Source organism: Elephantulus edwardii, unplaced genomic scaffold (genome assembly GCF_000299155.1).
Source record: "Elephantulus edwardii isolate Elephantulus edwardi_28Jun2011 unplaced genomic scaffold, EleEdw1.0 scaffold00292, whole genome shotgun sequence".
NCBI classification, from domain to species: Eukaryota; Metazoa; Chordata; class Mammalia; order Macroscelidea; family Macroscelididae; genus Elephantulus; species Elephantulus edwardii.
The window spans coordinates 944,667-959,575 of record NW_006400042.1 but is presented as its reverse complement, the minus strand read 5'-3'; the positions used below and the strand labels follow the sequence as shown (position 1 = coordinate 959,575).

The following is a 14,909-nucleotide window of genomic DNA, read 5'->3' as shown; positions in this document are numbered from 1 at the left end:
AAAATTAGGAAGGGGGTGTGTCAGGGATGCATCTGTCTCCAAACCTTTTCAATCTTTATGCAAAACAGATAATTTGGGGGGCTGGACTTTATGAGGAGGAGCATGGCATCAGCATTGGAGGTCATGCAGATGGTATGACCTTGTTTGCTGAAACTGAGGAGGACCTGAAGCATTTGCTGCAGAAGGTCAAGGGCTATACTCTTCAATATGGATTGAAGCTTAACATCAAGAAGACCAAGATTCTTCCTCTCTTGGACCCTCGCTTCCAACATGACAAAGAATAGGAGAAACAACAGTCGTGCCAAAAAGTGCCACCGCCACGTGCAGCCTACTCGCTGCACGAACTGTATCCAGTTCGTGCCCAAAGACAAGGCAATTAAGAAATTTGTAATTCAAAATATAGTAGAGGCAGCTGCTGTCAGGGACATTTCTGAAGCGGGTGTCTTCGACATATACGTGCTTCCAAAGGTCTGTGTGAAACTGCACTACTGTGTGAGTTGTGCCAATCACAGCAAGGTGGTGAGGAACTGTTCTTGTGAATCCCAGAAGGACTGAAAACCTCCACCTCGATTTAGAACTGCAGGTGCTGCCCCACAAGCACCACCAAAGCCCATGTAAGGATTTGATTCCATAGAGGTGGAAGAAAAAAACTAGTCTGAAAAGAAACAAACTGAAATTATACTTTAAAAAAAAAAAAAGACCAAGATTATCACTACTGGGCCAATTGGCGGAACCATAATGGATGGAGAAGAGATTTGAGGTTGTTAACAATTTTAGCTTGCATGGCTCCACAGTTAACACTCTTGGCACCAGCAGTCAGGTAATCAGAAAACAAATTGCATTTGGGAAGTCTGCTGTCGGGGACCTCTTCAAAGTGCTAAAGAGCAGTGACATCAGACTAGAGACTAAGGTGTGCCCGATACAGGCCATTATCTTTGCAATTGCTTGTTATGTGTGAGAGAGCTGGACAATGACGATGATAGAACAGGTGATGCCTTTGAGTCTTGGTGCTGGAGAAGATTATTGAACCACCAAATATTTCTGTCTTGAAGAGAGTGAAACCAAGTTTCTTCTTGGAGGCAAAGCTTTTGAAGCTCATCTCACTTACTTTGACCACAGGACCAGGAGAGATCATGTCCTTGGAGAAGGACATGCTTGGAACGGTGGAGGGACAGCACAAGAGAGGAAGACTCCAGATGTGATAGATTGACACAGTAACTGAGCTTGGGAATAGGTATCAGTGAGACTGTCTCAGGATAGGGTAGGGTTCAGAGCTACTTTACATAGGGTTGCTGTGAGTTGCGAGTAGGTAGATTACATATAGCAACAATATGTGTTTTATATCCTTAACTTAGTGGTCTTATCTCAGCACCACCTTTTTTATTTTTTAAACTAATTTACACCTTTTTAGTAGCCTCATGTATGTTATAAATATGCTTGTGTCTTCTCTGCGATTTATAGCCTCTAAAAAGGTAGCTTTGGTGATAAAGAGTTGTGCTGCCAACTCAAGGGTACGTGGCTTAAATCCACCAGCTGCTCTGCAGGATAAAGATTGTCAGTCTCCTCCCATGCAGTTTATTGCCTCTGAAAGCCCCCTGGAGGATCAGCTATAAATTGTTTTGACTTGACAGTTCATAACAACAACATAGAACCCAGTGGAGGGTCAGCTGAGTGGATTCTGACTCAATGGCAGTGAGTTGAGTTTTGATTTTATATGTGAAAACTAATCTTGTAAATTGATCCTTAGTCTGTGTTTGGGAAAGTAACTGTTGATTTAGGATTAAACATTTTTCCTTTGGCTTTTCTTACTTTTAGAAACTTTGATGATATAGGCTATAGGGACTTGCTGTGCTAACCCAAAGGCTTGCTTCTGACAGTTTGAATCCACGATCAACTCTGAGGGAACAAAATGGGCAGTCTTCTCCTGCATGATTTATAAGCTCAGAAACCCAACATCAGGAACCTACTGGAGGGTTAGCTGTGAGTCAGCTCTCATTCCACAGCAATGTTTGAGTCTTTAAATTGTACAATTGCCTCAAATTATATATATATTAGCCTTTAATTATTTTTACCCATTTATGTGATAGCATACTACTTCAAGATTGTATACATTAAATTGACTAGTCATCCCTGACCTACAATTGCATTTGTTCAGATGGCTCTGTCATTAAGTTGCACTGTTGGGCATTGGTTTGGTTTGGGGATTTTTGCTTTAGCAAACAACTCTACTCTCTCACAGATTGGGAGACTGGCATTCTAAATCTTAGGCCCCATCTCTCTTAGTTTCTGGAGGGAAGTCCCTGTTTTCTTCAGCACTTGCAATCTGATGGTCCTTCACGATTTATCTCTACCTGTGCTGGCTTTTCCACATCAACAGCTTCCCAGTTCTGGGACCCAGAGCCAAAGGATTTGCTTTTCTTCCAGTACTTCTGCTTGGTTCTAGGTTCCCCTGCAGTTTGCTCACTTCTATTTCCTTATGTCTCCTGAGACAAAAGGGGATAAGGGCCACAATGGGGGGAAACTCCCCTTATACCCAATTAGGGCTGTGACCTGAGTAAGGATACTGCATCCCACCCTTAATCATCCAAAACTGATCAAGAGGGAGAGACTTACATCTCTTCCACATCATTATATAAACAGACTTAGGAAAGACTCAATTCAATCCAGGAAGTAGCTCAAGAACAAGCATAACACCAGGTGTTTTAAACAGAAGTGCAAGGGAGCTCTGGTGGCCTAGTGGCAAGAAGGAGCATTGCAATTCCAGAGGTACATGGTTCAAATCCACTAGATGCTCTGCTAGAGAAGGAGGCACAGTCTCCTCCTCCTGTATCAGTCAGATCCAATTTGATGGTACACGCACAAAAAATAAGAAAATAAAAGTTTTTAAAAATTAATTTTATTAACTTTAATGAACATTTACATAGATTTTGGATTTCCATTCATTCATTGTTGCACTATTTTCTCTACCCCGCCCCCCCGTTCATTCCTCTCTCTTTTTTTCTCCCTTGAAAGTCTGTTTTAATTGTCCCATTGCCACAGTGCTTGTTTTAAAAAATAAAAAAAAGAAACAGAAGTACAGCTCTCTCCAAGTCTGTCTGTTGGATTGTGCCGGGTGTTGCTGTGAAGCTGGGAGTTTTTCCACCATTCATTTTTCAGTGGGTCTTTCAAGGTCACCCATGGTTATTAGGTGCTATTTTTTGTTTTCATTGTTATGGCAAGGAGCCTATGCTGTTAAACCAAAGACTCCTGATTTAAACCCATCAGCTGCTCCTTGGAAGAAAGATGGACCATCTTGCCCTCTGTAACTTACTGCCTTTGAAAACCCACTGGAGGGTCAGTCATGAGTTGGTTCTGACTTGATGGTATTTAACAACAACATATATAAGTATTGTTGTCTTTGTGAGTTGTAAATACTACATACAGACTTAGAGATACATCAGCATATTATGCACTACAGCTTGAATAAGATCTTAAAAAGTCCCAAACAGCCTCTTGGTTTTTAAATGCATCTCACTGGAACTTAAATATATCATAAGTTTGTAAGGGAACTGTCTATACTGTATTATATTGATATTACACATTTACATTTAAGCCCCTTTCATCTGTTCTATGACATGAAAAAGTAGCCGCTTCAAGCAATTTCTTTGGAATATATTTTTTAGATAATGAAATTCCTATTTGGAATCTTCACTTATGAAAGAATTAGGAAGATTGATAGATTGAATTGTGTTAATGTACTTGATTTACCCATGTAATCTCTGGAACATTATTGTTGGGTCAGTGCCAGGGTCATGGAAATAATATCATTTTTAAAATCTGTCTTCATTTAGTTTCTGCCCTTTCACATAAAGATTTACAGCCATAGAAATTTGAGGATCACTGTAAATAAACTCAGCACTTCCTATGTTCACTTGAGGCATATCTTTTAAGCCTTAGTTTCTTCATCTCTAAAATAGGGTTATAATTTCTCCTTTACCAGACTCATGGGTTTATTGCCATGGTTAAATAAATTTGAGTATTTAGGAAAAAGTATAGGGACTCTGGTGGCTTAGTGGTAAGGAATTGCACTGCCAGTCCAGAGACATGTGGTTTGAATCCACCAGCTGTTCCATGAGAGAAAAATGGGCAGTCTCCTCCTGTGTAATTTAATGTTTCTGAACACCCACTGAAACGTCAGCCATGAGTTGGTTCTGACTTGACATAACAGCAATAATAGGCGAAGTATATACAACATGGTCACTTTTTAAACATCCAGATATTTTAAATGATAGAATACTTTTGTGTGAACTTGTCTGACTTCCTAGTTACAACAAAAAATATTTATCTGTATTGTTGTCCTTTGGGTAGTTAACAGGTAGCAAGTACAATGTAGGTGAGCTATATGCTATTCTAAATGGTTTGTTATCAGATACTAAGTGAAATCAGGATAATTCTATGTTTACGTTACCTGCTGTGTGGTGAAGCATATATCTAGTGATTTCAGATCTGTTACTCCAGACATGCAGTGTCTGTCTGCAGATTATTTACAGCTGAGAAACTAACACAATGAGAATGGATGGACACTGCAGCTAGCATTTTACTTGTTCATATTGAGGGTAAGAGCTCTCAGACGTTAGCACATATCAGAATCAACCTGAAAAGCTTCCTAAACCACAGATTGCAGGGCCTCACCCCAAAGCCTTGAATGCAGTAAATCTATTGAGAGGCCTAGAATATGTGTCTGACAGGCTGCCAAGTAATGCTGCGGCTGCTGATCTGAGATTATGTACTGATTATTATACATGGTTATGCACTGTCATAATAATTTTAGAGAACAGTTATCCTTTATTATCCAAACTGATCCAGCTCCTAGCAAACTAGGATGTATAATTTTTATACTTTTACCAAGTGGAAGTCTTTTTTACAAAGAAGTTTGTATATTATGTTTTTGTGGATATCATGATAAGCTATATTTGTTAATATTCATTAAACCAACAACAAATGATTTGGACTTTTTTCTTGATCCTTGCACTTGTGAATATTAGTTAAAAAGAAAATGAATGTATATTTGATTTTTCACAGGTGGTATGTCTTAGCATGCTTTTGTCCTTGCTGTCAAGTCAGAAGGGATTTCTCCTAGGCTGTAAATTACATGGGGGGAGATTGCCTGCCTTTCTCCTGCAGAACTGATGGTGAATTAAACGATGCCAGAGATGTGCCATGCATTTTCTTTGGGTTAGTCACAGTTTCCTACTGCCTGTTGTAGTTATGTGGTGTGACATCTTGCCAACTACAACTCACTGTGACTCAGTGAACAGCAGATCTGAGCCCTACCCTATCCTGCACTATCCTCACAGTGTTTGGTGTACTTCAACCTATGTTATAGTCCTGAGTCAGTCCATCTTACTGAAGGTTTTCCTCTGACCCTCTACCTTTCCAGCACTTCTTTGTGAGAAAGATGGTCTCACCTCCTTGAACCATTTATACTCTGAAATGCAGTGGCTGGTCACTCTGAATTAGAATCAGCTTGGTGTCAGTGGGTTGGTTGGCTAGCAAAATATTTGGACGAGATCGTTCATGGGATTTAACTTATTCGATAGTAGATTCCTGGAATTGTATATCTAGCTTTGCATTTGTTCTCTTACTGCATTTTAAAATGACAATTTGGATTTTTCCTGATTAATATAAACTTAGCTTCCACTGCTGTGGAATCTGTTCTGACTCATAGATGAACTTCTTTTGAGCTGCCTAGGGAACCAGAAATGGGACATGGGGGCACAGAGCCTTGGGCGTCTTTCTTAAATGGTCAGAGGGCCCCTCATCTCCCCAGAGCAGAAAGCAGATAAAGAGCTGGTAGTGCAGCCTCATGGTGCCTCTGGAGTCCACTAGCAGCAAGAGGTTTGTTTATTTGTTGTTGAGTCACAGACTTGACTCAGTTATGGTACCAAGCAGGGGTTTTCTTAGAGAAATAGGTTGGAGACTTGTGGTACCAAGAGTGGGGTTATTAGGGTTTGAGAGTGGGGAAGGCAAAGAGTGTCAGTTCAAATCTAGGTGTTTAGCCAAGCAGTCCCAGGGCACAATTTCTCAGTCTAGGCTCTTGTTTCAGTTTAGCAAACAGCTTTTCTTTCCATCATCAAAGGTAAGGATAACAAAAACCTTTAACTGTGGCCTTTATCTCAGGGATCCCCTGGTTACACCTTGCCACAGTTTCTCTGCCACTATCACCAGAGTCTTACTCTTAACACAGTCTTGCTCCAGTCTCCCTCAGTCCTGCCACTTAAATGTGGGAAGAGTACTGTCTCTTATCCTAATCCCACAGTTGTTGGTGATTTGCAAGACTATCTGTCTATAGTTATGGTAGCTGAAGAACAGAGGAGTCTAATATAATGGCATAAAATAGCCAACTTTTAAGCTACCACCACAGAGTTCCCTAGACTATAAATCTTTATGGAAGGAGACTGTCCATCTCTCCCTCAGAATATGGGAGATTTGATTAGTGGCCTGGAACATATTACATTAACTACCAGCACTCCTGAAACTCAGCTCTGTTAGCCTTTGGTAAGAAGCTGTGCTGCATTCCCAAAGTCACTTGGTTCAAATCCACTAGTTGCTCCTTCAGAGAAAGATGGGCAATCTTCCATGTGATCAAATTGCCTTTAATTATATTTTTAAATTAATTTTAATGAAAGTTTACAGAGACTTAGGGTTTCCATTAATTCACTGTTGCACTGCCTTTAATTATATTTTAAGGGAAGAGGTGGGGGGAAAAGTCTCTATCATTGAAATAAGCCAGTTTAATTAGATGAAGATTTTTGTCTTGCTGCTGTTGTTGCTAGTTGATTCTGACTTATGTTAATGTTATGTGTCCCATATAGAACTATCTATAGCCTTTACAAGACTAACTCATTAGAAGCAAATTACCAGCCTGTCTTCCGAGGCACCTCTAGATGAGTTTGAACCACCAACCATTTGGCTAGTAGTCAAGCTCTTAGCTGTTTGCACCACTCAAAACTCCAAATGTAAACATTTTTTTTTTAATTATTTTTGTGTGCGTGTACCGTCAAATCAGATCTGACTGGTACAGGAGGAGATTGCCCCTCCTTCCCCGGCAGAGCATCTGGTGGATTCGAACCATGAGCCTCTGGGATTGCAGTTGCAGCTTCTTGCCACTAGGCCACCAGAGCTCCCAGTAAACATTTATTGAATTCAGTAAACTTTTATTGAATGCTGTTGCCTGCCACATAATATATGAGGTGACATTATTTATGTTCATGATAGTTGTAAAGCTATTACCCTAAACTATTTCTAAAACTCCTTCATAATCTCAAACAGAAACTCTATCTTCATTAAGCAATAACTGCTCCCCTCCCCTCAGTCCCTAGTAATCTACTCTGTCTTGATTAGTTTGCCTTTTCTAACTATTTCGTGTAAATGGAATATTTGTTCTTTTATCTCTGGCTTATTTCACTTAGCATATGGATTTTAATGTCCATTCTTGTCATGCCATATATTAGACTTCTTTGTACACCCTTATTAGACCCTTATGTACACCATCCCCAAATTTCAAGGTCAAGAATATATCTCACTTTATAAAGGGAACTGTGTGTTATGGAAAGCTTTTTAGAGGATATGACAGTTGGGCTAAATCTTAAAACATAAGTAGCAATTTGTTAAGTAGAGAAAGTAGTGGGCTTTGAATTTTCATAGGAGTATGCTTAATATAATGTACAAGAAATCCTGGCATAAGAAATTATAGACTTGCAGCTGTGTATCTGCCTAATCATTTTCATGCTTTTGCCCTAACCTATATCTTAGATGCTTTCCTTTTTCTTTTATTTTTGTAAAGGTCTTAGTATTTTGCCATTGTTGTTATGTTCTGTCAAGTCACTTGTGACTCTTAGTGACCTTGTGTACAATAGCTCCGAAACCTGACCTGTCCTGAGCCAGTATCACTGATTCAGACACACCTACCTCGTTGACCCCAGTTACTGTGCCAGTCTATCTCATCCAGGATTGACCTCTTCTGTGCTGTCCCTCCACCCTTCCAAGCATCGTGTCCTTCTCCAACGACTGATCTCTCTTGGCCACATGTGCAAAGTATGTGAGATGGAGCTTCAAAAGCCTTGCCGCCAAGGAGCAGCCTGGTTTCACCCTCGCAAGGATAAACCTTTTTATTTATCTTGGCAGTCTATGGTGTATTCAGTATCTTCTGTAGCACCACAACTCAAAGGCATCAATTCTTTTGTCATCTTTGGCCATTATCCAGCTCTCTGATGCATAACAAGTGATTATGAAGGACCATGGCCTGAATCAGGTGCACGTTGGTCTCCAGACTGACATTGTCGCTCTTCAGTACTCAGTCAAGTTCCTGACAGCATACTTTCCCAATGCAATTCATCTTTTGATTTCTTGACAACTGGTGCCAAGAGTGTTGATGTGGAGCTGAGCAAGCTGAAATTGTTAACAACTTCAGTCTCTTCTCCATCTATCATGGTGCTACCAATTGGCCCAGTGGTGAGAATTTTTGTTTTCTTCATGTTGAGCTTCAATTCATACTGAAGACCGCAGTCCTTGACCTTTGTAGCAAATACTTCAAGTCCTCCTCAGTTACTGGGAGCAAGGTTGTATCATCTGCATAACATAGGCTGTTGATTCAGTACTTCATTATTTTAGAACAAAGATAATGAAATAATAGGTTGTTCTCAAGAAGAGAAAGAATATTCTTAGTATCTTCTAATTTCTCTCAATCTTTTGTTGATCCTTTAGCAACTCTAGGAGCCTTGGTGGCCCAGTAGGTTAAGATTTGAGCTGCTGAAAGTTCGAGCCCCGTTAGCCTTGGCACAGAAGAAAGATGAGGCATTTGCTCCCATAAAGATTTACAGCCATGGAATTTCTGAGGCATGTGCTGCTCTGTCATGTGGGGTCACTGTAAACTGGAGTTCTGAGGCATGTGCTGCTCTGTCCTGTGGGGTCACTATAAACTGGAATCAATTTGAAGGCAATAGATTTGGTGTGGGTTTTTGGTTAGCAAGACTTACAAACCTTGTTGGCTATACCTGCTTTGATACCTTGCAGTTTCAGAGAAAAAATAACATTCTTAAAGGTATGTTCTCTCAGATACTTGCTTTTAAATTCTTTCTTACCAAGTGCTGTGCCTGGAACCTAGTTGGAATTCAATAAATACTTGTGATAGACTGCTCAAATAAGCAGTCTCCCTTCCCCATTTTCCCCTCATTGCTCATTTTCTAATTCTTGTCTTGAATCACTTTAATGATTATAGATAGTTTCAAAAAGTCTGGGAGACTAATAATTGAAGTGTTTGAGGAGAAAAAGGAATGAGTGATGCCTCTTGATTAGTTTGTTAGTTTCCTAGGACTGCCAGAACAAATTACTCTCCATTTACTGCTTTAAAACAGTAGAACTTTAGCTTCTCACAATTCATAAGGCCAAAATACTTTTTTGCCTCTTCCAGCTTCTTTTTTTAAAAAAATTTTATTTTATTAACTTAAATGAACATTTACAGAGATTTTGGATTTCCATTCATTCACTGTTGGACTTTTTTCTCTACCCTGCCCCCCATCCCCCAGTTCGCTCCTCTCTTCAAAAGCAAAAGATAAACTCCTTCATTGGTATATAATCCCCCTGCCCCGAATGCACTCCACTATGCAACCTTAATTCTGGATTCCTGTGATAACCATAATACCCTATCATATACCACTTTTAAACTGTTTTCTTCCTCATCTGTTTCAATGCAGTATACATAATCTATCCAGTTTTTCTCAGTCTTACCCCAACCCTGATGTCAGTCCCATTCTACAGCAGTGGCACTATGCAGTATTTTTCTTTTTGTGACTGAGATATTTTACTCAGCATAATGCCCAGGAAGGATGTTGTCCTGTTGTTATAGATAGGGTCAGTGTGAGCTGGCTGCATTGTGGTTCTGGGGTCTTTAGTTTAGGGACCATACTCCCTGTGGCCTGCCTCCCTAGTGTCTTGCTCTGTCTTTCTCTTCTTTTTTCCCCCTTTTATTAATTTTAATGAAAGATTACAGAGACTTTGGATTTCCATTCATTCATTGTTGCACTTTTCTCCCTGCCCACCTGTCTGCCCAATTCACTCTTCTCTTTGAAAAGTAAAAGAAAAATTATTACATCGTTATACAATCCCTTCCCCCCAAGTCCACTCCACTATGCAGCCTTCATTCTGAACTCCTGTCATGACAATAATACCTTTTGAACATATATATATCCCTTTTGAACAATTTTTTCTCTCATCTGTTTCAATGCCGTGTACATTATTTATCCCCTCTTTCTTAGTCTTCTCTCAACCCAGATGTCAGTCCTGTTTTACAACAGTGGCACTATACAATATTTGTCCTTTTGTGACTGAGCTATTTCACTCAGCATAATGTCTTCCAGGGTCACCCATTTTGTATAGTATTTCATTAGTTCCTTGTTTTTCAATGCAGCATAGTATTCCATTGTGTGAATATACCACAACTTCTCTTTCCATTTGTTTGTTGATGGGTATTTGGGTTGTTTCCAACTCTTTAATATTGTGAACAAAGCCAAAATAAACATGGGTGTGCATATATCTGCTTGGGTGGAGGTTATGGTTTCTTTAGGGTATATTCCCAGTAGTGGAATTGCTGGGTCAAATGGCATTTCTCTGTACAGTTTTTTGAGAAAGCGCCATACAGTCTTCTATAGTGGTTGCACCATTTTACTCTCCCACCAACAGTGAAATAAGGGTTCCAGTTTCTCTGCAAACTTGCCAACATTTGATGTTTGCTGTTCTGTTACATTTTGCTATTCTGACTGGGGTGAGATGATATAGTAGTTTTAATTTGCATCTCTCTTAGAGGTAGGGATTTTGAACATTTCTTCATGTTTGTTGGCCATCTGAAAGTCTTCTTTGGTGAAGTGTCTGTTATATCCTGTGCCCATTTTTCAATTGGGTTATTTACCTTTATCTTGTGGTGGTGCTTGAGTATTTTATAAATTCTAGATGTAAGTCTATTCTCAGACATGTCACTACCAAATACTTTTTCCCAATCTGTGGCTTCCCTTTTTACCCTGTTGGAGAAGTTTTTGGATGTGCATAAGGATTTGATTCTTAGAAGGTCCCATTCATCTATTTTATCCTCTCCTGTTTGTAGGTTTTTCAGGATGCTTGAAAGACTGTTTATGTTGTGGATTAGGACTTCTAGAGTTCTTCCAAGCTTTTCTTTAATGAAGTTTATAGTCCTTGGTTTTAGTCCCAGGTCTGTGATTCACTTTGAGTTGGTTTTTGTGTATGGAGTGAGGTGTCGGTCTTGCTTGAGTCTTTTGTAGATAGTTTTCCAATTTTGCCAACACCATTTGTTAAAAAAGGCTGTTCTTTCCCCACATAACTGATTTCATCTCCCCGTCAAAAATCAGTTGACCATAGGTAGATGGGCTGATTTCTAGGTTCTCAATTCTATTCCATTGACCTATGTGTCTGTCATTGTACCAGTACTACGCTGTCTTGACCACCACGGCAGTGTAGTAAGATTTGAAATCAGGGAGTGAGGTGCCTCCTACCTTGTTTCTCTTTATTTTATTTTATTGGGAAAAATATGTTTAGGATACACGGAGGTGAGGGTTGGGAGCAGAAGGGTGAGGATGGGCAGGGATGAAAATTGGCGGGATGCAGTTGCAAGGCTGCATAATTTGGTTGGTGGGGGGAGCAGGGGAAGGAAATGAAAAGGATCCAGTGGGGATTAGATGGTACAGGGCAATGGTAAGCATAGTCTAACAGTGATCAAACAAATTGTCTTTTTCACTTGTGGGTTTCTCACTTGGGAATTGGGCTCAGACTCTCTGACTTCTTCATGCTGAACAGGGGCGTTGATGTGAAGGGGGAAAGGGAGCACACTTTATCACCTTACTGGTGGTCTAGGGTTGAAGCTGCTTGCCTTCTTGTTCTGTTAGAAAATATTTTTCTGACATTTACTCACCTCTGAACTGCAAAGTGTTTTCCCAGGTGGGTCCAGTGGAGATGGCTGAGGCTCCATCCTCCTTTGCTTCTTTCACTGGCCATTGTATTTCCTTTTTGCCTCTGGAACTGGGTTCAGGGTCAGGTCTGGAGTAAAACTCAGTGTTAAAGTTACCTATAGAAATGGAACAAATCTAGAGAGAACAAACTTATGAGTTACAAGTAGAACAGCTTTAGGGGTGTTACAGGTGTACTGGGGGAGGAGGTGGAGGAAAGCAACCTCGATAAAATTCTCTGTATACCCTAAGCAGTTTTTTCTATCCAGGGGTAGGAGGTCACAATATTGAGTCTTCCTATCCATGAGGAAAAGATATTCTTCCACTTCTCCAGGTCCTTTTTTGTTTCCTATAGTAATGTTTTGTAATTTTCTTTGAATAGATCCTTTGTGCTTCTGATTAGATTTACTCCCAAGTATTTAATCCTGTGATTAGCTATTGCGAAGGTTATTGCTTTTCCCACCTCCAGTATGTATTCTCCTTGTCATTGAAGAGAAATCCAATTGATTTTTGTATGTTGATCTTGTATCCTGCCACTTTGCTGAATTGGTCAACTATGTCCAGGAGCTTTCTTGCTGAGTCTTGAGGGTTTTCTAAGTATACTATCATATATCTGCATATAGAGATAATTTTACCTCCTTTTTGCCTATTTGGATACCTCTTATTTCCTTCTCTTGCTTTACTGCTATTGCTAAGACTTCCAATACAATATTGAATAGGAGAGGTGATAGTGGGCATCTTTGCTTAGTTCCTGTCCTCGAGGGAAGTGCCTTTAACCTCTATCCATTGAGAACAATGTTGGCTCTCTGATTTGGGAATATATTTTTTAGTATGTTGAAGAAATCCCCCTCTGATATGATTTTGTTGAATGTTTTAATCAGGAAAGGATGTTGGATTTTGTCAAAAATCTTTTCTGCATCAACTGATAGGATCATGTGGTTCTTGTTCTTTGCTTTGTTTATGTGATGAATTACATTGATTGTTTTTCTTATGTTGAACCATCCTTGCATACCTGTTATGAATCTCATTTGGTCATGGTAGATTATTTTTTTTTTAATGTTGGATTCTATTGGCCAGGATTTTATTCAGGATTTTTGCATCTATGTTCATGAGAGATATTGGCCTATAGTTTTCTATTTTGGTGATATCTTTATCTGGCTTCGGTATCAAGGATATGTTTGCATTATAGAATGAGTCTGGGAGAATTCCATCTTTTTCTATTTTCTGAAATAGTTTATCTAGAATTGGTGACAATTCTTCTCTGAATGTTTGATTAAATTCACTTGTAAAACCATGTGGTCCAGGACTTTTTTTGGTTACCTTCTCAGTTTCTTCTTTTGTAATGGGTGTTCAGTTTAAGTTTGTGTCAGTTTAGGTAGGTTGTGCATTTTAAGTATTTGTCCATTTCGTCTAGGTTTTCATAGTTTTTTTGAGTATAAATTTTCGTAATATTCCAATGTTAGCCTTTTTATTTTAGTTTTTTTTTGTGGCATTGCCCATTTCATCTCTTAATTTGGATTATATGTGTCTTTTCCTTCTTTCCTTTTGTTAGTTTTGCTAGTGGTTTGTCAATTTTATTGACCTTTCAAAGAACCAAGCCCTTGTTTTTTTGGTGGCTTCAGTTGCTTTTTTGGTTTTCTATTTCATTTATTTCTGCTCTAATTTTTATAATTTCAGGTTTTTTTAGAGGGTGTTGGGTTTTATTGCTGTTGTTTTTCAATTTGTTGGGGATGTTGGGTTAGAAAATCAATGGTCAGCTTTTCCTGCCTTTTAATAGTTTTGCTTGTTGTTATAAATTGACCTCTTATTACTGCTTTGGCTGTTTCCCAGAAGTTTTGCTAAGTGGTGTTTTCATTTTTTATTACTATCATTGAGTTATTTTTTATTTTGTTACTAGTTACTTTGGTCCATGCTGCTTTCTGTGGCATCTCTGTAAGAAGGTTATCTTTCAATGTTTCCTACAACGCTGGTCTTGTTTTTACAAACTCTCTTAGGTTCTGTTTTTCTGGGAATGTCTTTATCTCTCCTTTATATTTGTTGGACATTTTTGCTGAGTACTATATTCTTGGTTGAGAGTTGTGTTCTTTGAGTGTTTGATATATGTTATTCCACTGTATTCTTGCTCGCATGGTTTCTGCTGAGAAATTGGCACTTAGTCTTATCTGCTTTCCCTTACAGGTTACTCTTTGTTTCTCCCTAGCTGCTTTCAGAATTTGCTCTTTATCTTTGGTTCCGGTGAATTTGACTATGATATGTCTTGGTGTTTTTCTTTTGGGGTCTAGTCTATATCATGTTCATTAAGCTTCTTGAGTATATATTCCCTTGTTCTTCATTATCCCTGAGAAGTTTTCTTCTACTAATTCTTCTACAACTTATCCGGTGCCTTTACTTGCTTTTTCCTGTTCTGGGATTTCAATAATGTGCTTGTTATTTCTTTTGATGGTGCCGCACATTATTCTTAGGTTTTCTTCCTTTCCCTTCCTTTTTGATTCTGCTTTTTGCTCTAGCAGATCAGTGGTGATGATTCTATCTTCTATTTCACTTGTTCTGTGTTCCATCTCTTCAACTCTGTTCATGTGTACCTCCATCATAGCATGTGAAACATTGGGCCTCATATTTTGGATCATGATTTCTTGTTTTTTCGGAGCCTCTAATGTCTCATTTTTTTAAAAAAATCTGCATTGTTTTCTTTTTAAATTTTTATTAAATTTTATTAATTGTAATGAATATTTACAGAGATTTGGGGTTTCCATTCATTCATTCTTGCACTATTTTCTCTACCCCTCCAGTTTGTTTCTCTTTTCCCCCCCTTGAAAGTCTGTTTTAATTGTCCCATTGCCAGAGTGCTTGTCATAGCCAGTTCTGATTAATCTCTTTTGTCAGTGTGTCCTTTGCCATTCCCTAACACTCCTCCCT

General features: G+C 39.0%; 1 protein-coding gene across 1 annotated transcript in view; it reads left to right on the top strand.

Moving 5' to 3' along the window:
• The first annotated feature begins 270 nt into the window (after positions 1-270).
• Positions 271-14,909, top strand: part of LOC102843776 (ras-related protein Rab-2A-like) — a 124,591-nt gene continuing 109,952 nt past the window's right edge. The window contains exon 1 of the mRNA XM_006900734.1: positions 271-490. Coding sequence (XP_006900796.1) covers positions 271-490 — 220 coding nt within the window. The remainder of the gene's footprint in view (positions 491-14,909) is intronic.